Consider the following 25,249-nt stretch of genomic DNA (forward strand, 5'->3'; position numbering starts at 1 on the left):
TGATTATCTACTGAGACTACAATGTAGTAAAAAAAAATATTAACAAACTATAACATCTCCCCAAAATCAAAGGTGTGCTTTGTATATGAGATAAACTTACAAGGCAAAATAAATTCCTGTTAACATTTGCACCATGAATCCTGAAGAAATCGGAATCCTGCTACTTACACCTTTGTATTTTCTTACATGTTGTCGAGGATATCCACACACACAAATTCTGGAAAGACCAAAGTAAATGAAATTTGAAAAGTTTAGGTAATTTATTTTTTAATATTTACAATCCAACAATAACAACAGCAACTCTAATATGTATAAAACAAAGAATCATTCCAAACAGAACATTTGGCTGTAACACTTAACCTTTTCCTGGATAAGTTAGACTGGGAAAAATTTATAAAGCTAGAGGCATGTTGATATCTGTAAGTGAATCACCCTGCATTCAATCCCCAATACTGCAAAAAAAAAAAAAAAGTAAATTGGTTTACTAATTTTGGTCAACTCAGTTATTAACTTCTGGCTACTGCAAAAGCTGCTACATGGAATTAACAGGTTTGCAGCATGATCTTCAGCTCCTGATAAAATCCTTGACAAAACTGAGGATCAAAAAGCCACTATCCATTAGACTCAAACCTATGTAACACACCATCATAAATTTCAGACAGATTAAAATCTTCAAAGTTTAAAAAAGAGAAATAAAATATAAGCAAATAGCTATCTACTTTTCCCATCTGCCTAAAAACCAAAGATAAATCTTGAAAATTTGATAAATTCTACTATTGTTTTCAAAGAAATGACCATAAACAAAATTATAGTAAGAAATAGTTAAGTATAAAAGTTAAGGAATATTTATTATAGTGAATAGAAAGCCATCTTAAAGTCCAACACAGGGAACCAATTGTATAAATCACTCAGAGTATAATATGACACAATTAAACATACTTTAAAAGTCTATTTAAGTGATGGGGCAAATGCTGTATAAAAGAACACATACATGGCCAGGCATTGTAGTTCACACCTGAAATCCCAGCAATTTGGGAGCGGGAGATAGTAAATCCTGGTTTATGGCCAGCCTGGACAAAAAGTTAGTGAGACCCCCAACTCAATCAACAAGTTGGGCATGGTGGTGTACATGTGCAATCCCAGCTATGTGGGGATCACAGGCAGTAGGACTGCAGTCCAAGGCCAACCTGGGCAAAAAAGCGCAAGACCCTATCTAAAAAATAACTAAAGCAAAAAGGTCTGGGTGTGTGGCTCCAGGGGTAGAGTGCTCACCTAGTAAGTGCCAGGCCGTGAGTTTGAACCCCAGTACTTCCATAAGCAACAAAAAAAATCCCTGAATAATTCCTGTTTATAATAAACAAATAAGCATACAGTCTATCTCAAAAGGAACATACAGGAAGTCGTAGTTATCTCTGATCTGTGGGATTACAGACCTACTTTTTTTTTAATGGATCAAACTGAGGGCCTTCTGCATGCTAAGCAAGTACTTTACCACTGAGCTGCATCCCCAGCCATATTTTATGCTTCATGTTTATATGTAATTCCTAAATTTTCTATGATTTCTATTTAAATTAATTTATTAGAAAATAGCTGCTGGGCTGGGATGTAGCTCAGTGGTACAGTGCTTGCCTAGCATGGTGAGGCCCTGGGTTTGATTCCAGCACCAAAAAAGAAAAGATTAAAAAAAAAAAAACCTCTCCCTAGAAAATAGCTGCTTTGTCATATGGTTGATATAATACAACTTTCACTTAATACAGTACTAGATAATAGATTGTAATTACTTAACCACTCTCCCCCTGGGATCATTATCATTACTTGGGATTTAGTATTTATTTCCCCTATTCAAAAAAAAAAATATATATATATATATATATACTGGGGACTGAGCTCAGAGCTTCTAGCTTGCTAGGTAGGCACTCTCCTGCTTAAGCCCTTTTTGCTCTGCTTATTTCAGAGATAAGGTCTCATTTTTTGCACAGGCTTTCCTGTTTTAGGCTTCCCACAGTTACTGAGATGATAGGCACATGCCACCACACCTAGCTTTTTCACATTAAGATGGAGTCTTGAAAACGTTTTTGCCTGGGCTGGCCTGGAATTACAATCCTCCCAATCTCAGCCTCCCAAGTAGCCAGGATTACAGTTGTGAGCCACGGAGGCCTGGTTTCTAAACTTTTTCTTAAAAATGCCCAAGTGCCAAAGACCATTTCAAAAACATCTTCCTAAAATGTTATAATTTTTAAAACAATTTTAAAGACTAAATATAAATTCATCTAACTTGTATTTAACTGACAGGATCTCAGCACTCTCTAAAACTAAGAATAAAAAGTAAAGAATCAGAAAAACTAGCTGTACAAGAAATAAAACCTACTCTAATTTTGTTTGAAATTACAAAAAAATTATATTCAAACTAGAACAGAGACTCATCTTACCCTTATCATCTAAAGAAGCAAACTTAGAGAACTTTACTTTCCCTATACCTTTCACCTTTAACATACAGATGCTAGTAACAGAACCAATGCATGAAAAGTCAGGATTTTTCAATTAATTCACTTATCCATGCAATAAACTGATTAGAGATCGATATTGTATCAGACACCAGGGACATAGACAAAGCATGTAGCTCCCACAGGGATTCACAATCTAATCATGGAGAATGTGCAGTAAATTCCAAAGGTGGTAAAAGAAGATAATGGAACTCATATGGAAGAAATGGAGGGTCAGAGAGGGCATCTCAATAAGATTCCTTTGGACTGAGCCTTTTGAAAAAGTAGCATTTTCCATCTGGAAAACATAGGAAAGGGCAAAAGCAGAGATAGGATGAAACAGTATGACATTAGGAGCCTAGGGAAATTTTAGTAGGAGAATGCTGGGACACTAGGAAAATGGCCAAAGCTAGATAGTAAGGGTCAGATCATGGACTATCTTATGACAGGCTAGGTTTTATTATAGAGAAAACAGGAAGCAACTAAAGGGTTTTGGAAGTAACATATCAAATTGTTTGTTTAATGATACCATTCTGAGGCAGGAAGAGAAGTACGTTAGAAAAGATGGGCATGGCTCGGCATGGTGGCACATGCCTACAATCCTATCAATCAGGAGGTTGTGGCAGGAGAATCTCCAGATTGAGGTAGCCTAGACTACATAGCAATATCCTGTCTGAAAAGAGAAAGAGAGATAGGAGAAAGGAGATAGAGACAGAGACAGACAGATAAGAAAAGATGGTCCTGGAAGGTAATGCCAGGGAGGCACATTTGAACTGAGACCCCAAATAGTCTAGTCCTGTACAGCTACAAAATTAACTAATAGTGGGATCTCTTTTCTTTCTTTTAATATTTAAGAATTCTGATTCACATTTCAATTATCTGATTTCTCTATTCAAGGATATTCTTTTTTCATATGCCCCTGGTTAGGTTAAATTGGTATTTAGCAATTTTCTACTCATACTGTAAAAATAATTGCATTAGAAAACAGTGCATTAAGACTACAAAGACAAAAATCAGCAGCACATGTTCTTTCCTTACTTTTCCACTGATAATTTCAGGAAAAATCAACAGTGGTTCTTATTAGGGCATTGTTTTAGAACATCTGTGGAGCTTCAAATGTACATATTACATATAAATATATAAATAAATACACACACATGCATGTACATATATATGTATTCCTAGGTCCAACCATCAGAGATAGCGTTTCACTCCTCCAGAGTAGGACATGGATTTTGTAGTGTGTTTTAAGTTCTAAGGTGAAAACTGCTGCATCAAGTTATTTCTTAAACTAGTATTTCTGAGGGAAGAAGATTTATGGTCTTAACATTTTAGTCCATAGCAAAGTTTTATTGGACTATAATGAAATGAGAAACAAGGAAAACTAATCTTATTCCATTTTAATTTATAAAGTTGTTCTTCCCTTTCACCCCCTCTCTCCCTTTGATGATAAAATAGTCTCTCCTGGGGTAAGGATGTAACTCAGGGATAGAGTGCTTATATAGTGTATGCAAGGCTCTAGGTTCATCCCTAGCATCTCAAAAAAAAATTAAAGAAAGGAATATACTAGAATGATTCAGTAATTGAGTGATGTGGCACCAGTACTGTCCTTGAAATGTAAGTGTGCTGCAATTCAGGAATCATCTCAAAGACTCTACTTCTCTACTTTTCATCTTCTCTAACAAACCCCTTGCCTTGTTAACCCCTTTCTCCAGTTGGTACTGCGTGGCTTTCCATCCTATTCAGTATCAAGTTCTGCCTTTTATTTGCTTTGTTTTAACTGATTGATTTTTTAAGTATCCTCAATGGACCTTCCTTCTGGCTAAGTTTCACTTTCTAAATAAATTTGCCAGATACAAGTTTCTCTACAAGTTCCTTAATTTCATAATTTTCCCAATTTACTTAAATTATCAAAGGCAATAATCTGTCCTTTTTTGCTTTGTTTTTGTTCTTTAAAAAATGTAGTATGTTTATCACAAAAAATTAGAGAATTGTGGAAAATTACAAAGAATAAAAACCAAAATAAAATGATAATTAGAGATAAGCAGTATTAATATTTGGATCATATCATCAAATACAACAGTAGTAAATATCATGTGGTACATATGATAGCACATATATACTATTAAATGCTTGAATACTATTAAATGCTTAGTTTTTATTTTTATTTATTCATTTTATTTAATTTAATTTTCTGCAGTATTTATGTATCTATTTATATAAGGTTTAAAGTTTACAGAATATACCCAAATATATTATAATTTATTTAACCAACAATTTAGCTCAATTTTTTTTTTTTTTTTTTTTTTTTTTTTTTTTGGTGATACTGGGGTTTGAACTCAGGACTTGGTTCTTGCAAGGCAAATGCTCTACCACTTAAGCCATGCCTCCAGATCTTTTTGCTCTGGTTATTTTGGAGACAGGGTCTCAGTTTTTTCTCAGGCCAGCAAGGATCAAGATCCTCCTACTTTAAACTTCTCACTGTAGCTGAGATGATATGTGTGCACCACTACACCTACCTATTGATTGAGATGAGGTCTCACTAACTCCCTGCCTAGGCTGGCCTTGAACCACAATCCTCTCAATGTCAACTTTCCAAGTATCTAGAAGTGCAGATGTAAGCCACTGGCACTCAGCTTAAGTCATTTTTTTTTAAGAAAGTAAAACTTAAAAATATGTATCTCTTACTTATTTCTTGGCACCAAGTTAGAACACAGTAAAATATAAAAGCAAGCAACAAAAATAAAAAAATCAACCATATTCCAAAAACATTGAAAGATCATAACCATTCCATGCTTTTAGATATATAGTATAATCTTTTTCTCATTAAATAGTCCATTTAAATGTTATTCAGCTTTACATTCTTCATCATGTTTTCTGTGGCTATCATTTACAAAGAGCTTTCTATATGCTAGGGAGGCTGAGGTTTATATTGGCTTATTTAATGTTTCAAGCACAATTACACAGAACAAAAAGAACTTAGGTATGTAAGAAACAATCCTAGATTCATATATTTCAGTGTTAAAAATTTCTGAATTTTAATTTACCTTGAGCAAATTTGACACAGTGATTGAAGAGAAACACTGGGCATAAAAGTTAAGGCAGCATTGTAACACAACAAAAGGAATGTCAACACTTCAAACCTGAAGACAAAACAAAGGAATGTTAAGAAGTCATTAGAATTCTAAGAAGCTAACCACAGAAAGGAAAGGACAGTTTTATTGGAAGATATTTTGCTACAGAATAGGCTTATAGATTATAAGCACACCAAGAACAACAAAAACCAAAGGAAAAAGACTTTGCAAGTAACAGCCATGCAAAACATCTTAAAAATTCAATTTTCCAGATGACATCTGAAGCAAATTATAATGACAAATCTAGACATGTTTTTCTCTCCTATAAAATGACTCAATAGTCAAATAAGCTGGTCTATACACATTATTTCTGAGTCTACTGAAATAGTTTATTTTTTTTTAAATCAGTGAGGTAGGATAGGAATTTGTACCTGTTCTGTGCTGTCAGCATCTCCCTTTGAGGATGAGGTCCACTATATACAACTTTTGACAAACCATGCTGGGATAGTGCACTCTCAGTCAGAGCCATCGACCCAATGCTGGAGGGCTAAAGAAAAGACATTTGGAAAAAAAAAAAAAAACAGCTATTCTGCTGAAGATACAATATTCAGAATTTCTACAGCACCAAAAAATGGCTACTAGGAATATCACAGACCTTTTATTTGCTTATTTTTGGGGGGAAAGTATTGAGGATTGAACTTAGGGCCTCACACTTGTTAGGCTAATGCTCTACCACTTGAGCCACTCCCCCAGACCTTTTTGAGACAGGGTCTCACTTTTTGCCCAGGCTGGCCTTGAACTGCAATCCTGCTGATCTCTGCCTCCTGAGTAGCTAGAATTACAAGCATAAGCCAGTGGTGCCCATATCTTAAAAATATTCAGAATGCCTACTGAATTTTCTTCTCAAAGATTTAAAAAAAAAAAAAGAGAAAACTTCAAAAACAAATAATTTTTATGAATATACAATTGCCACACATGCAAAAAATAGACTAATTTTATTCATCAGAAAAGAGAGACTCCCACTACTGCCAAAAAAAAAAAAAAAAAGAGCGAGAGAAATTTTCCAAAAAATGTACATTTTGGTTTTGTTTTGTTTTTTAAGATAGGGCTTTGCTATGTTACCCACGCCTACTTCAAACTCACAATCTTCCTTCCTTCTCCTAGTGGTGGGATTACAGGCATATGCTACTATGCCCAGCCAAAGAGAACTTTCAATAGATCTCATACTATCAGATTTTAGTTCAAAGCTTAATGGTTTTGACTTGTCATTTTATTCCAGTAATAGTATAGATACTTTTCATGGTGTTTTATACTTTTGAAAGTCCTAATAAATTTCCTCCCCCACCAGGTAAGTATACCCTAATTTATGACAATATCAAGGCTTAGGACCCAATAAACTTACTTTGATAAAATGTCACTTACTTCATGATATACAGATGGTTTGGATAAAGATGGAATTGTAAAACTCAGCACTTTGCTATGTCCCTGTTTGTCAACTATTTCCTATAAAAATAAAGAAAATATCTTAAAATATTTACTTTATAAATAAAGTTTTTAAAAAATTAAAAACTAATTTTAAATTGTTAGGCTAATTTTTAAAAAGATATTAGTAGAAATAAATGTTAAAGTCAACTTAAAATCTTAAACAGTTATAATTCACAAACACCAGTTGCTAAAATGTGCATTTTTCTACCTTTAAAATAAAGCTGAGATGGCGGGTGTAAGCTCAGTGGTAGGGCACATGCTTGAGACCCTGAGTTAACCCCCAATACACATACACACACAAAAAAAAATCAAACAGAAGTAAAACTAACACTGTTTTCAGGATGGCTGAGATACAGATACAGTAGATTAATAACTGATTATCTTCATGTAACAAGTTATATTTTCTAAAATCAATGATTCAAACGTGAACTATGCCCAAAAAAAGGACCTTAAATTTCTTTTCCATCTTAAAAACTTTAAGTATCTAAAACATCATCATAATAAAATATACAACATAATAAAATATACAAACTATTAGTAATGCAAACTATATATTAACCCAATGGTAATAACTCTGGAGATGGTCCAGATTTTATGGAACCATGACTGGTGATTATTAGACTAAATCTTTTCTACTAAATTTTTTATGAAGGTCAGAAACGATAAGTTCAAATGAACTTTAAGTTTAAAAATGTTAGCCAGTGGAGTAGCTCAAGCAGTAAAGTCTCTGCCTAGCAAGAGTGAGGCCCTGAATTCAAATCCCAGTATTGCCAAAAAAGAAAAGAAATTTCAACAAAACAAAGTAAACAAAAAAGAGGAAAGTTTAAAAATGTTTGATGCAACATTGATTTTTTTAAATACCTCTAAAAAAGAATTGAACTGGTCTGATTTTCAGCCTTCAATTCATAAAGATATATTTACATAATTATAAGTATGCTTTTATGGTTCCCAACTCCCTTACCAAGTTATTTTGGAGAATATGTATAAAAAAACAATTATTAGCTTTACTACAACCCAAAAGAGTTTCAAAAGCTATGCATTTGATTTTGTGGAAAAGCATTTTGTTAATACACTAAATACAAACCAAATTGTAAACCCCTAGGAGGAGAGCTTCAATGCATCCACTGCTGTGCACATTTCTGCTGGCTGAGACGGCAAGGTAGCACCAAATCAATTCTGGGAGAAACTGCAGGGTAAAGCGAAGCAACTTCTCCTCTCCACTGCGATAGAATTCAAAGAGCTGATGGCAGACAGGTTCTAGCAACTGGAAGAAAGACAACTATTCATTCAACAATTGGACTGTATTTAAATGACAGCATTTTATGAAATGAAAAAGGTTTTTTCAGATTAATAACTACTGAAATATATGTGTTTTAATCTTGAAGCAAAACTATTCACTGCTAAGCTATTTGATAAATCGTTTGAAGTCTGGTGGTAAGATGTACAGTGTAATATGAGTATATAAGGAAGTACCTGTAAACTTTAAAATATTCTATTTCCCTATACTACTACTGTTAATAAAATCATGTCTTTTTAACTTTTTTTTGGCAGTACTTGGGGTTGAACTCGGGGCCTCTTGCTAGGCAAGTACTCTACCATTTGAGCCAGCCGCCAGCCCTGAACTTCTTGAGATAGCTAAATTATAGAAAGTTTCTTCCTTGGTTGTTTTTTTTTCTGATAAATTACATGCTAATATATAAATGATTGGCTACAGGGTAGAAGAAATTGAAATGGGAACTCAGGAAGGAGTTACTATACTACCTTTCCCCTGAGCTTATTCTAATAAAGCAGCAGCATGTGACAGCAATGACTGGAGTGTCAGGTAGCTGAAAAGTAGCAAAGTCCCTAGATCTAGAGCCCTATTGTACATGGTGAATTGCCCATGGATAATTTAAACACTGAGATTTTATTTTAGATGTAATTTGGAGTCATCTATAACTTTTTCCTTTCATGCCACACTCCCAACTTTATAAAGTTAATACAGCTAACTATATCTTTATAATAGATTCTTTTTTAAAAAATTCTGAAAAGCAAGATAGGAGACTTTTATACATAAGTGTTATCTTAAAGCATATGTGATGATCACATACTCAAATACGTCAACTGATTCACAAGGCACTGATTTTTCAAGGAAACTATTAGGCTATTGTATTCTCAATAAACTACCTTTCATTAACAGATTTTCTACTACCAATGACTATAACAAACAGAAACCAATTTACAGTAGATGTTTTGATTTCAAATAAGTTAAAATATGTAAAGTAAACTAAGTATGAAGTATTATAAGGCTTAACAAAAGTTACACTTGAATAAACACTAAGTCAAACTAGTCTCTCTTAGAAAAATATCTAACTTCTGATAGCTATTCTTTCAATCTCGAAATGGTCTTTAGAGGAAAATGGGTGACTACTCTGGCCATGGGAGATAATAGAAAACTATAAGGCAGAAAGCAAAGAAACTCTACTCAGATGGCAAGAAAAGGTTGGAGGGCAAGAATTTGGAAGACTGGTGTTAGAGGTGGCAGGAAGAAAGACTGGTAGGGGAATGTTTACCTTTCAAGATAGTTTTTAAATATTTCTTTGTGCATTAGACTTAATAATCCTGAACTGTGATATAACATTCCTCATTGGGGGCAAGCTTTGATTAAGCGAATTCATGAAACTTGGCAAATGTCACAAGTATTTACAAATTATAAAACCTTATTAGAAAATTCATTCAAGGCAGACTGCATAAACACATAATCAATTTTAATCAAAACACACTCAAAGGCTTTCTAACCAGTTTCAAATTCAAATTAAAAGGGGTTTTGATTAATGAAAGCAGAACTAAATGAAAACAGACTCAAAGGGAGATAGAAATTATATTGCAAAAAGAGTAACTGAAATTATGCATTTGATAGCAATATAGATAACATCTGTTCAGTGTTTTACAGCTTGCAAGGTGTACACATGAACCTTCCTTCCTTCCTTCCTTCCTTCCTTCCTTCCTTCCTTCTTTCCTTTCTCTCTTTCTTTATGTATATAGTTATGCAAGGTTTCACTATATAGCCCAGGCTGGCCTCAAACTCAGAATTCTCCTGCCTCAGCCTCCCAACTGCTGGGATTACAGGCACGCATCACTATGTCCAGCTCCATACTTGGAGACAAAGAAGCTACACACCATACTCAATGTCACATGGCTCACAAGAGTCAGAAAGGAGCCAAGTCTTTTGACTTTTTTTTACAAACATGCCTGGAAAATGTCAGAAAATAATAAATAATACATCAAGTGAGCAGTGTTTGACATACCTAACTTGAATACATCTGAGGCATGCAATGGAACATTAGAACATGCTGGGTTTCTAGGGCCTGGGTTAAATTTCTGAATGAATTTTCCCGTGGAAACACTATCACACATGGTGATTGGGTTTTAAGGAACTATTAGGAAAGAACTATACCTCAAGTATATTTTTATGTGTTAAATGGACTTTTTATGAGTCTAATGAGAATCTAATCACCATATATCCTCTATCCATTGTAAAATACATCCTGAATTATAAAGTTACTTAATTAAGTAAGATGTCTGTATCTTAAGAGAGATTTCTGGTGGTAGAAATGTGACTCAAAAATGTCCTTTATCCTTATCTCAACTAGCAAAAACCCTTGGTCCTTCCTATTATTGCTTATACTCTCTCTTCAACAAAATTAGAGATAAGGGCAAAATAGTTTCTGCCAGGTAGCGAGGGGGTGGGGAGGAGAGGGAGGGGGCGGGGGGGGATAAGGGAGGGGGTGAGGGAAGGGAGGAGAAATGACCCAAACATTGTATGCACATATGAATAAAAAAAATAATAAAAATTTTTAAAAATGCCCTTTAATGCTGGGGACATGGCTCAAGCAGGAGGCCCTGAGTTCAAACCCTGGTAACCCCTCTTGCCCCCCAAATACTCTTTAATGACTAAACAGAGAAAATGCTCTTAACTGAGCAACTTCCCTATATCTTGTTCCTACCCATGTTTACCAATAAAAAAACTGCACATCTTGTTCTTTCCTTGCTCAGTTAAGGCAGTATTGGGGTTTGAACTCAGGGCCTTGCACTTGCTAGGCAGATGCTCTACCACCTGAGCCACACCCCCATCCCTTTTTGCTCTGGTTATTTTTCAGATAGGGTCTCATGGTTTTTTTGCCCAGCTGGCCTGGACCATGATCCTCCTACTTAAGCTTCCCAAATAGCTGGTATGACAGGCACATGCCACTATGCCCAGCTTTCTCATTGAGATGGGGGTCTCATTAACTTTTTGCTTGGGTTGGCCTCAAACCTTGATTCTCTCAATCTCTGTACCCTGAGTAGCTGGGATTATAGATATAAGCCACTGCACCCAGCCCACCCAAACCTTTTTTAAGAAGTAAAACTCTTCAAGAAAACAGGCTAGCAGGGCATGGTGGTACACTCCTGTAGTCCACCTACTCAGGAGGATGGAGTGGGAGGATTGCTTGAGTCTAGAGATCATGTCCAGCCTGGGCAAGGACAACATGGTGGGACCCCATCTCAAAAAACTTTAGGAAAGAAAACAGGCTACCTATACATTGTATACAAATTAAGAAGCTTTGCGGAGGCAAAGTGACAAACCAAATATGACTGTTCAATTCAGTTATTCCAGTTAAAGTTTGTTGGCTTGTCCCTTCAGCATCTAAAATTTATAATGTTCTCTGTAGTATAAGTAAGAAGCTGAGCTATTCTGTACCCCTTCCAAAAGAGATTCATGACTCAAATAACAAAAGACCCTTGTTCATTCCAAAGGTACAGGGATCCACGTAGGACTGGACTCTACGGTAAATAATGGACTCTACTAAGTAATGACATTAGTGGTTTCAGAAACTATTAAATCATCCACAAAAACTCAAGTACAAAAGGAATTATGCACCTCAGATCCCTCCTTTCTACTGTGCCTCTCTTATTCCCATTGACCCTACCCACGTTCAGGTTCTCAACATTTCCCTACCGGACTATTATCATAGATAGCCTCCTAGTCTACTTGCTTTCAATTTTTCCATTCCCCAATCTATCCTCCACATAGCCATCTTCCTAAAACAAAAATCTGCTAAGTCATCTCTTCAGTGCAAAACAAGTCCAAACTGATTAACACAGAACTTGAGGCCCACCATGCTTAGGTTCTAAACCTGTCTTTCCAGCTTCAGTTCCTACCCTCCTCTACCTTAGCCTACTGCAGTAGGCCATTTGTCTTTTTCCACGTGCCACACATTTTTATTTTCTATGCTATACCCAATTCTTTTCTATATCTTCTATGAATGGTGAGATTTATAAGCACCAGAATCTGAAATATAGATTAATCCCATTTCACCAGGTGCTAGGCAAGCACCCTTCCGCTGAGCCGCATCTCCAGCCGCCCATTTCTTAATAATATTGTGTTACAGGGCAATTAAATTTCAAAATGATTTTTGGAGGGGACAGACATATAAACCACAGCACACAAAGACTCAGTTAAGCATTGCCCTAAAACCATATGGCTACTTATTTTCTCCTGTTTTTCTCTTTCAGGATAAAGATCTTGTGTCATTGATCTTTGATTCTCTGACGTCCACCACAGCAGATGGCTCATAATGGACACACAAATATTTGCTGAACAAATAATGAATGCAGAGACCTAGACTTTTCAAGGCTACAGAGAGAAACAGAGAACATATAGAGATAAGACAATATACAGAGATGGCCTTTGGAATAGAGTAATAATTGTCTTTTTTTGTCCGGGGGAATATACACTGAAGTTCACTTTATTATTATTGCTTTCTTACCCTTTACATACATGCTATATTTCCTAATTAAAAATTAAAATCAATTAATTGAATACTATGAGCACAATAAACTCTAAAAGTACTTACCTCACTTTGTGGTTCCTGGATAACTTTATAGAGTGATGAAATTAAAGAACTCTTATCATTCAGATTTGAGGCATAATTTGGCAAAGATGTTTCTGGTAGTGTCTAAACAAATTAAAAAACATATATTTTATTTTTATGAAATTCCAAAATAGACAAATGTATAGAGACAGAAAATAGATTAGTTGTTGCAGAGACTGGAGGTGGGAGAGAGAGACTGGGAATGATTACCAGACAAGTAGTTCCTTGGGGTTGATAGAAATGTCTAGAATTAGAAGTGGGTGTTTTTTGCAACATTGTGAATATAATAAAATGTAATAAAAGCCAAAATTCACTAAAAACAGTGAATTTTATGTGATGTGAATTATATAAACAAAAATTAAAAATTAAAAATATATTTTATCATTTTTATATCAACAACAGAGACAAATCAACATTAAAACTTCATTGTGTTGGGTAAGGAATGAGAATATGACTCATGTGTAAAGCTAGAGATATATTTTATAGTGTTATATATCTTATAAGCCCCATTAGCTATATTCTGCTTCAGGTTATGAGGCTCTAATAATGTTTTCAACCTTAAAAGCCACAGGCAATCACCTAATCCAAATGAGTTTTATATTGACTGTCAAGCTTGGTGACATTGTTCTACTCTATGAATTGAGCAGAAAGTTTGGACTTCTCAGAATTGGAAAAAAATGCGTCTGCATTACAAACAAAGTAGTTCTAATATTGTTTATAATATGGACAACAAATCACAGCTTGCCAGCACCATCACCCAGACAAATTACCATGACCAGAGAAGAATAGAAAGATACACAATTTCAGTAGTAAATTATATATCTTTGGGTAAAAAAAGCAGTGAGGAACACTGAAAAAATTCATTGTAACAATAACAAAAGCCTATCCATCTAGAGCATACCTCCTCTATAGCAATATTTGTCTTCCAAGTTATTATTCTTTCTCACCCAAATTACTTCCTTCAATCAATCAATCAAGTTGATGCTAATCCTTCAGTAAACATGGTGTCTCAAGATATTCCTAACAGTCATTTTAAGATATACACTATTTCTTATATATCCCATAACCTAGTATGTCATGACTTAACATAGTTTGGCTATACATAGGTATATGTGTGTGTATGTAGGCAGAGAAAACACAGCTGCATAAACTTTTTATAATAAAGATATTTCGGCTGGTGGAATGGCTCAAGTGGTAGAGTACCTGTCTAGCCAGGTTCAAACACCAATACCACTGAATAAGATAAATACAATAATAAAACATCATCTTTTTTTTTAAAAAAAAAAGATATTTGATTCATTTCTACTTTGCTTTGAGCTCCTTGAGGGAAAGAACTGTCTCATCATCTCTCCATCCACTTCACTTAGCACAAAGCCTCATACTCAAACCTTTGCTGAGGGAATATATTATAGAGGAACAGAAGAATAAATAAAAACTGCCACTGTTTGCACTTCAGAAGATTCTTTAAAAATAGGTCATATTTTACCTTAGGAGATAATTTATATCTACAATTATATTTACAATTTTCAAATTTAATAACAGAATTTTGTTTATCAGAATGATATTTGTGAACTATTTGGTAGCTCTCCACCATTCTCCAAAGCGGGGGAAAGTTTCACTGTTTCACTGCACTGCCTACATAAGGAAGAGATTAGGATAGCCTTCAATATTTCAAAAGCAAGTAACAAAAGATCTCCAAGCAACATTCCATTTCCATCATTTGATCAAGGGTAACCTTATACTAGGGAAATTTACATAAAAGAGAGTAATAGTCAAATAAACAGCAGATTTCTATTCCCTTGAATGTAAATGAGTTTTAATTATATATATAAAATATATTATATAGTCTATATAAAACATATTACACAAATGTCTAGTAAACATATTTTCCTACACACACATATATATATATATATATTTAAGAATGACTTAAAATATAAATTTTAAAAAGTACAAATGAATAGAAAGATTATTATAAGGTTATATATACAATTCAGTCTAAAACTGGAACATTCACTAAAAAACAGAAATAACCATTTTCAGTATATATATCAACTAAGCTTCATGAAATAAAATATTTTCTGTAAAATTGCCCCAGGCAAAAGAGCAGCTCTTTTCTAGAAAGTCAAGCTGTGCAAAATATACTAGACTAGGGTTATTCCTGCTAAATGAAAGGAAGAGCATCTTACAAATCAGGGCAGAAACTATTAACATTTTACTCGCAAGTCTGTCATTTTTCAATTTATGAATTGGGAAAGTTGGTTTTATCTACAAAAGGAGAGAGGATATAACTATTGTGTAAACACAATAATGGTCTCTGAAACACTTAAGACCTAAAAGGGCCAAGTGAATTTAAGTACTGCTATAGCAAATATTTAAATCTTATTGTGGTATACTAGCTAAAAAGTATTAGCCTTCTTAATTATTAACTAAAGTTTCTCATGTTTCAAAAGGCAGAAATGGAGATGAAACATAATAATGGGAAATTATGTTGAAAATATTCTTGGCGAAATTTAAAGAAGACAGATGCTTCACACTAAAGTATCATTTAGCAGATGGTTTTTTAAAAATGTAGGGAGGTGATATGGGTTGGGTGGAAGAGAATTAATGAAGATGGACAGATGGGTAAAGAACCAATAAATAAAACAGCCCTATTCAACATCATACATTAGACTGGATTTTGAGTTTCTTATTGAGATTTGGTGACTATCATAAAAATAATGAAATTAGGAGCCAGGAAATCTGCTATAAAAATGTACACATAGCATTAAGAAGAACACAATATAATCTAAAAGATAATATTTTATAAGTAAATCATTAAAAAGATAACTATTCATGAAATCCTTTAATCATTTTTTGTTTGTACGTAAAGAAAATAGTATGAGAGAATAGCAAGTACAGAGACTGAATAGTTTTTCCAGAGGCAAAAATATTTTTTAATTTTAAAAATTTTAATTAAATATTTACAGAAAGCAAATTGTGTTTGTTTCTCTGTGCATTTGAGAGACTGTTGAGTAAGATTAAAAGATTAGGAGTTCAAATTGTAACCATGGAACAATGTAAAGCTCAAATCATCTCCACAGACCACCTATGACAATTTTTCGGAAGATACCGAAACCTAGAGAGGCTATATAACTTGCCCAATGCCAGAAAACTACCTACTAGGAGAATCAGGTTTATATCAAAAGGTTGCTGATTCTTGCCCCACTTGATAAATCATGATGGTATTGGCTTTATTAGCACCATGGTCACCATGGTTATTATTACACAGAGGCTTTTCTAAAAATATGTACATAACCTCCTTTCTTAAAATTTAACTAAAATACATAATTTTTTTGTGTGTGTGCTCCTGGGTTTGAACTTGGGGCCTCACACTTGCTAGGCAGGCACTCTACTACTTGAACCACTCTGCCAACTAAAATAATTTAATCACAAATTTCAAAAGACTAATTATTCTAATTTCAAAAGGACTTAGCATATTTGTTCCCAAGCATATTTCTACCTTTTATTACCTCCAATATACTGTTGATTTAGCCTGATAATCTTGTTCTGTTTATCAAACACATAGCTGAATTTGACATACATTACCACAAATCACAATAATACTAAAAATACTTTTCAGGAATGCCTACCAAATTAACCAAGCAATAGGAAGTACCTTTTCTGAAATTAGTTATAATACAGACTTTAAGATAATTTAAAACATCTGTGATATCAAATTGATTGAAAATTTAATCTTGAGGGGGTAGGAGGAAACTAAATTACTTTTTATTGCATGTGGTCTGTCATTTCATTTCCTTCCTCCCAATGGAAAAGTTTCCTTACCTTTGCATTAAATTTATTTAAAATTTTAATAAAATATTACCACCCAATAGCAATAATGTATCTTTTTGATAAAATATTGCTTAGATGTTCATACATCATTCACTTTGCTGTATTCATACTCTGTTAGTGGAAGATGGTATTTAGAAGACAAGACCATTGCTACTAGGGTGCCATTGCTTCTAGGTTCTCTCTGTGAACAATGCTAGGAAATACATATGTATGTCATTATACATAATACATATTTAGAACCTATACATTCATCCTGACTCTTCCAATTCCACCCTAATACCTTAGGAGTTCTCCCTTGACAGTCCCATTCCATGCTTATAATTCCTTTTTTCAGACAAAAGGAACCCTAACTCCCCTTACCCTCAATAAATTAACTTATTTGCTCAATTAATTTGTTTACTCAATGTAATCAATCTATGGGTGGTTGGGAAGAATTGTTACAGAGCTGGCAGGTACAACTTCTCTTCAACCAACCCACTCTACTCTCTTAGACATGAGGGCACAGTACTACCAATACTGCTGCCCTGCCCTCTGTCCTCCCCACTGCACATGCCAAGCTAGGTGCACAAAAGAATAAATAAACAGGACAGCAAAGGAAAGCAGTTATATCTTCTTTCTATAACTCACATCTTAAAGAATCAATAACTGGCTATATTAGCTTTTGCAAATTTGACTTCACTACTGAACTTCAAAATGCCCTACAAGAAATGTCAACTTAAACTTGACAATTTCCATGATTAATCTGCCCCCTGCAAAATCATGATACTATATAGCAAGCCATATTAAACACCTTTGAGGCAGAAAAAAAAACTTAAAAACACTTTGTGGTTATTTATATAGATAACATAAACAGGAAAAAAAAGCACACATGAGATTTAATTAAATTATTAAGGTATATAGAAAGTACTATGTATACTTTTAAAGTATTTGACATTTCTTCACAATGACCTAAGGAATCCACAGAAGGGAACTGACTACTATAAAAGCTAAGAAAGTTAAACTCTACCCTGCCATTCATCAGGATTAGATACAAAGGCAGGTAAGGCCAGCTGCAAACGTAACAGAAGTATTGCTTCTCCCAAGGACACACTAACAATCTCCTTTTTAAAAAAACTATTGTATTCTTACCTACTGAGAAGCCTTGCTGTCTAAAATGATAGATTATCAAAACTTTGTTATTTGAACATGTGTTAGTAAGAATGAAATGTCCCACTCTTGCCTAGAGGATCTAAGTCACTCTGACACAGAGAAGCAGCCTTAATTTCCATCATGGGTGCAAAACTTTAGATAAAGGGTTTCTGCACATAGATGCCAAATCTATGTTAACTTTATTGTTTTCAAAACAACAAGATCCTGGGTCCACTTTGAAGTCCAGACCAGATGTTAATCCATTATAAACAGTTCTGCTTTGTTCTGAGCCTATCGAAATACTGCTTCATTTAAATTTCATCTAAGCCACCCTTCCTCCAAATGCTATACTAATTTTCTCTTTTCCTTTGGCGAGATGTCCTCGTCATCCCTGCTGTGCAGTCTACCTTACTTCAACAAGCCAATAAGCCTGACACTGCCAGACTGGAAAGTTTGTCCCTAAGGTCTTGGGCTGATTGGCCTGGACACAATCAAAGTGATGTTTTCTGCCTGATTTCTCCACTTCTGTGGTTTATGATCATGAAGGTCACATAATTATATGTTATATAAGGACAAGAGAAAAGAATTAGCTGGTTTAAGGAATATAATTTTAGCTATCACAGAGATCAAAAAATTGTAAGTTTTACTTTCTTTATCAATACATCAAGGGCTCTACACTCCTTATATGGCCACTGGGTTGCCATAAAAGAAAGATCCCTGGATGGAAAGTTGGACAAGTATCTTTGCATTCTCTCCCCATTGTCAATCATGCCCAGTCCACCCCCTACCCCCTTTCTGGCTAGGAGAAATATTTTGACAATAAATCATCAATGAATCATCAATGATGATCATTGGAGAGTGACATTAGCATTCATAACCATTCTTGGTGATGTTGCCCAGAAAGGGCAACAAACAAATGATTAAAGTCTTTGAACCACTTGGGGGGGGGGGCGGGGAAGGAATTAATTTACTACAAAAGATTAATATGTGCAAATAGCTCCCTACTAAGATATATTAGAACATTATTTTCAGTCAAATAAAGTTTTAAAAACCACTGAAATTAAACCCAGACAAACCTTCTTTGTAATATAATTACTATATTAGAAGAATAAATATTACCTTAAACTCTGACAACCATTCCTCCACAACCCCTTTCTCTGACGTAAACATCTTTCCACATCTGTTCTAAACCTTCAACCTGAAAAATTAACATAGAAAAAGATAACAATTTTTAATACTTTCTATTTACAGTGAGATTACTATATGTAGAGGCTTCTCTGAAATTACTTCTTATTTGTGAAATTAAAGTACTTTCAAACAAATTCCTACGTTCATTTCAAAACCAATGTACACAAGCCTTAAAATGCAAGAATTTTAACAAAAGTAAAAATATCTTAACATGATGGAATTGGCTCTGCAATTCTCTTTCAGCTTTCAGGAATGCAACTGAAAAACATTTTGAAAATTTTTCCATACTATCAATTAAATAATTTCAAAAAGATCATTCATCTTAAAACTGCAGAAAACATTTGAAAACTGTGAGTATACAAAAAGAGATGCACACAAAATGGACCTTATAAAAAGCATTAAAGTAATTTAATTTGCTTATTTTTTCAGTTCTTTACAACAATAACTGTCTAAGCAGGCCACTTGATTTCTTGATAGGTTACCATTCATTTTAAAAAGTAAAAATGACAATATCCAAGATACTGACCCTATTCAACAAAGTTACTAAAGGTAGTGTTAAAACATTTTTATCTCAAGCAAAAATTTTTGTTAAAGTACAGTCTGTTTTTCTTCACTCACACATCTGTATGGGAGTAGACTTAAACACTTGAACTGATTCAGGCACAAACCCTGCAGTAAGTTTTTTAACATTTGTCAGTATTATAATGTAGCAGAAACTATAGTGAAATTTCAAAAACTGAATCACTGAATCCTGATTCTATTTCTTACTTGTCGTATAACTTTAGATATTTGCCTTACTTTTTTTAACCAGTGAAAAAGCAATAACCACAGAACCTATTTCCAATGTATTATTATAAGGATTAAATTTTAAAATGGAAAGTCATGGAATAAGAGAAGTTTTTACAATTCATATATATGTGTAGCATATATGTGTGTATATAAGTATATGTATATATATGCATATATATATACTGTCTCAAGCTGTACATATATAGAATACTTATAAATTATTAAGAAAAAGGCAGAAAATCCAATAGGAAAGACAAGACCACCACTTAACCAAGTGGAAACTTCATGCATGAAAAGTGCTCATCTTTGTTAGTCATCAAGGAAATGTCAATTAAAATGCACATCACACACACACATCCCCCAGTGTATGGCTGGAATGAAAGCCAGATACTACCAAGCATTGAAAAAGACATGGGGGCAATCAGAATACATGTAACTAATGTGAATGTAAGTTTGTACAATATCCTGGAACACTCTTTGACAATACATATCATCCTCTGAATTTAAATATATGTACACTCTATGCATCCAACAATTTCACCCATAAAAATATACCCAATAAAAATGTGGATACATATTCTCTGAAACATATGTTCAGGAATGTTTATCATAGCAGGCATGCTTATCATAGCAGGAATGTTAAAAAAAACCCAAACTAAAAAGAAACCAAATGTCCATCAAGAATGAATAGAATGGATAAATTATAGTAATTTATACAAAAAAATACGCCTATGAATGAACAAACCAAAACTGTAGTAGTGTCACATGTTGGGCAAAAGAAGGCAGACAAAATAGTACATATTGTATAATTACATTTATATAAACTATAAGAACTGTTATAGAAGTTGAGATAATAGCTGTTCTTGACTCCTCGTGCACCTTCTCTACACTGATCCTACCTACTATTCCCATCCTAATGCTGGAAGGGTAAAGTCCCTCCCACTGTGACCTCTGAATTGACAATCTAGTAAAATGCTCCTTGTCTTCACCAGTTCTCTGAATGTTGGTTTCTTTTTTCCAGTTTCTTTCTGTCCTTGCACACAACCTTCTCAAAGAGTGACCACTTTTCTTTACTTAGCTCTGGAAGAAATCACCACACGTAGAGGTGAAGTAAATGTTCTACTTCTTCCATGTTACCATTTCATAACATCCTCTTTTTCCCCCTCAAATCAGCCTCCTAATGCTGCTTTGAAACTCATATTATTAATCAATCCACCACCCCCATAACTCCCATACACACATCTGCTCTGTCCCTTCTCTTCATTTCTAAATGAACTTAGCTTCTAGCTCACTATCACTATTTCAAACTACACCTGCTTAAATTCTTGATGATGTTTTTCTTACCTCAACTCTTAGTTCCTGAAACTCTCCTCCATCAATATTATCTTCCTCTCTGCCTCAGCTACCCAATCCTATGATTATAAACTAGTCAAACTATTCTCAAACATTTTGACACTTTACCTGCTAAATTTTTACCCAACTTGAATTAACACCCAATGGACCATGCTGAAAAATCAGAACAACAAAACAAATAATGTAATACTGAATTATAGCCAAAACACTATCTTAATCAAACATTTAGAATATACCATCTTTATGCAAGACATTGGTAACTCCTATTACAGAATATTAGGTAGATTAAGGATCTAATTCCTGCCACAAGGAATTAGATTTTTCTCTGAAAACTTGTAATCGAACACATTGTAAATAGAGCTTAATCCATGAATTATTCAATAAAGGTGATTACATCTCCATTTTTAATAATTACAGACATCGTGAAATGTTTGGCTAGAATTCAAAGTTTGGAGAAGCCGATGGCTACAGAACAAAACAAAAGTCACTGACTAATAATCATCTATCATAAGTACATACTTTTAATCAATGGAGCAAACATACCACAATTGGCACTACATTATATAGAAGCTTTTATTCATTAAATATAAACTACCCTACTACGTACATATCCTGATGCCAGCTCCCCAGAATTTTCCTAAGATATCAAATGATTTAAGTTTTCAGTTAAGAAAAATTAAGTTTCATCTTGATTTTTCTGTTTATAGTATCAGATCTTTAAAATCTTTGATTCAATAGCATAAAAAGCTTTTGAAAATTCAATTCACAAGGAGTTCAGGTTTGATACAATAATCAATATTCTTTATTATTGGGAACTTCAGTATAAAATGACATACTGGAAGAAAACATAAAATTTTCAAAGTTCTCTAATACCGTGTTAGATTGTTTCATCTGTCTGGGATTATTTAAGTAAAACTGATGAAAACTAGGGGATGAACTAGATAATTCTTAAAGTCCCTGTTCATCACACATCCTTATGTAACAATAAATTATTAAAAAGCAAGTTGAATAAAATATGTAATGCAAAATAAAATTTAGAACATTGTTAGGCATTTTCACAGACAATGTAACACCTTAATGCTACAGAAAGTAATATGTATAGAAGACCATAAAATCCATATGCAATACCCATACTGTCTCAAAGCACAGGATGAATACATAGGTTGCTTCCACAATGTGGATGTTTTCCAAAGGGATAATTTTTATTAATCTGATGGCAAAATCCAGAGCATAATTCTATGCATGATGCCTTTAAATTAACCCTGATTTGGGGGGCTTACAAACTTCCACAAAAGGAAGAGAGGAGGTAAAGACCACAGAATTAGTAACTGTGTAACAAAAGCATAAGAAACACATTTCACTTTATCAGGAAACTATAGGTCATCAAACCCATCACAAATTATAGTACTTTCTGAATACTTTCTAAAATCTGCTGAACCACTAAGGAATGTGCTATTCTAGTATCAACAAGAAGTACTCTCTCATCATCCTGGCTGCTCCTACTAAAAGAAATGTAATTTACCAATAAATTGCATATGATTTTAGTCAAGTCTGTTTGAGTTCTAACTCAGAGAAAGAATATTTGCAAAGAAACTTGCAGAAATCCAAGGGCAGGAAATGTAGCACAACAGGGGCTTAAGAAAATTGGATCTAAAAACTAGAAACTAGAACTTAGATTTCTGTGTTTCTAAAAGTGGTCAATCTGTTTGACCTCTCTGCTTTGTTCAGTACACTGTTACACTATTTGCTGATTGGCTTCCTAACTTACCATGCCTCTGCATGGTGATTATTCTAATCCTATTTTGACCTCTTTATACCAGGCTCACACTCTTCTATATGCCAAACTTGTATCTCTCAATTTCCCAAGCCTAATTCTTTAAGTAAACTTCTGATTGTGCCAGTTCCTTATTTTGAACCAGACTACTACAACTGACTGCCAGCCCAGAGATTGCCTATCCTTGGGACAAATATCTTCCTTCAGTTGAGACAAAGGATGTAGACTCATGGAAATACAGGTGTATTTAGAAGGGGCTTTGCATGAACAAAAATGGTAAACATATCTATTATCTACTGTAAAAATAATAACTCAGAAGAAACCTAACAAGTTATCAGAATTACAATACTTCTATCAAAGAAACCTAAAATTTTAAACTTTCCCTACTCAGGAGGTGGAGCTCAGGAGGATCACAGCTCAAGACCAACCCAAGCAAAAAGTTAGCATGACATAGCTCAAACAATAAGCCAGGTGTGTTAGTACACACCTGTGATCCCAGTTACATAAGCGACTGTAGATAGGAGGATCACAGTCTGAAGCTGGTCCCAGGAAAAAATGTGAGAGCCTATTGGAAAAATAACTAAAGCAATAAAGGACTGGGGGAGGGCATGGCTCAAGTGGTACAGTGCCTGCCTAGAAAGCACAAGGCTCTGAGTTCAAAACCCACTGCCCTTATGCTTATATTCCAACATGAAAACTTTTATATATTAATCAACATTACCTAAGAAGCATACACTTTTATAAGAATGGTTAGTGTGGTTCTTTGATTCATACATATTTTATGTCATTGATTTTAACCAGAGAAAATTACTTTGAGCTTAAGGTACTTTTCAGTTTCTTTTAAACCACCTAACAACCTACTTTAAGCATTACTTGATGTAGAAATCATATTTACAAGCTCTTAAAAACTATGAAACAAAATACCTGACATTGAAAGACTGCAAAGAAATGGCTTTTTTATGCATTGAACATTCTTAACCATTCAAAAATATAAATGTAAGCTTTCTTGAAAAATAAAGCTCTCACATGGATTAGAGATGTAGCTCAGTGGGAGGAGTATTTGCCTAGCATGGGTAAGGTCCGGGGTTCAATCCACAGCACCACAAAAATAAATGAATAATAAATAAAGCTGTCTAGTCAAGAAACTTCCATTTTCTTGCCAGAAGATTTCTTATATAGGAGCTGACTTTCAACTTGTTAATCAAATAAACTAAAATACTTGGGAAGAATAAGAAAAAATGTTCACTTCTCATTTTTGAAAAGCCTTTAACATTATTTTTAAAATCACAAATCCCCAGGAAAAAAATTTTTAAGAATTTTACTACCAGTGTACATAATTTTAAAGTTTATTTTTAAATCATATTTTCTTCAAATAAAAAATTATATATAACAAGTTTAAAGTTTAAAATTGTGTTAGTAATTACAGGCAAAGTTCAGTCTTTATATTATTAGCACAAATTAGCATAAGAATCTAATAAATAGTTGTTAATAAAGGAATCAATTTCACCCTTCATGAGGTTTGTCAAATTTACAGCTGCTTTCCATCTCCACAGCAACCCATGAGTCTGGGCCTTTATTGCCTCTGCATGGGCTGCTCACACAACACAGCCTTCCTGCTACTAGTCTCCTCCCTACTGCAATGCACCATGCACCTCACTGCCATGCCGACCTTCCTGAATCACCATTCTTCTACTGGATATATGATAACATCGGCTCTGTCAGATCTTCCATATCAAACTCTCCCTATAACATGGCAGCAATTTACCTATCTAAATTATCATATTCTTCAAAATATGCCAAGCCACCCCAATCTCCATGTGTTTTCCATGCTTCTCTTCTCCACCATATCTTCCTTTTACACCTCAGTTTATTACAACCTACTGAAAAAACTCAGGAATCATGGTGATGAGGTATATGGGTTGCCAAGGCAAAATGTTGGGAGAGAAGGAATTCTGCACAAAGAAGATGAGAGCAAACAAAACCAAGAGAGGACAGGAAGTATGAGACCACAGGAGAAGAAAAGATAAGGAATCAGAGAGTAGCACTGATTCAGCTGTACACAATCAAATCTTTAAACAACAAAAACAACTAAATGACAGGAATCATTACATACCTATCAATATGAACATGGAATGTCAACTGACTCAATTTCCCCATCAAATGACACCATTTGGAAAACTGGATCAAAAAGGAAGATCCAACAATCTGCTGTCTACAGGAGACCCATGTCATTGACAAAAATAAACA

The 25,249-nt window shown here is 34.2% G+C and overlaps 1 protein-coding gene across 2 annotated transcripts in view; it reads right to left on the minus strand.

The window, feature by feature from the left end:
- Window positions 1-25,249, minus strand: part of Hycc1 (hyccin PI4KA lipid kinase complex subunit 1) — a 70,463-nt gene that overhangs the window by 23,952 nt on the left and 21,262 nt on the right. For both annotated transcript variants that reach the window (XM_020186416.2, XM_020186417.2), the window contains exons 2-8: window positions 19,018-19,096; window positions 12,919-13,020; window positions 8,127-8,306; window positions 6,980-7,060; window positions 5,989-6,104; window positions 5,531-5,626; window positions 101-217 (exon numbers count right to left, since the gene is read on the minus strand). In XM_020186416.2, coding sequence (XP_020042005.1) covers window positions 101-217; window positions 5,531-5,626; window positions 5,989-6,104; window positions 6,980-7,060; window positions 8,127-8,306; window positions 12,919-13,020; window positions 19,018-19,068 — 743 coding nt within the window. In that variant the 5' untranslated portion in view covers window positions 19,069-19,096. The remainder of the gene's footprint in view (window positions 1-100; window positions 218-5,530; window positions 5,627-5,988; window positions 6,105-6,979; window positions 7,061-8,126; window positions 8,307-12,918; window positions 13,021-19,017; window positions 19,097-25,249) is intronic.

The sequence above is a fragment of the Castor canadensis genome, chromosome 2 (assembly GCF_047511655.1).
Source record: "Castor canadensis chromosome 2, mCasCan1.hap1v2, whole genome shotgun sequence".
Lineage (NCBI taxonomy): Eukaryota > Metazoa > Chordata > Mammalia > Rodentia > Castoridae > Castor > Castor canadensis.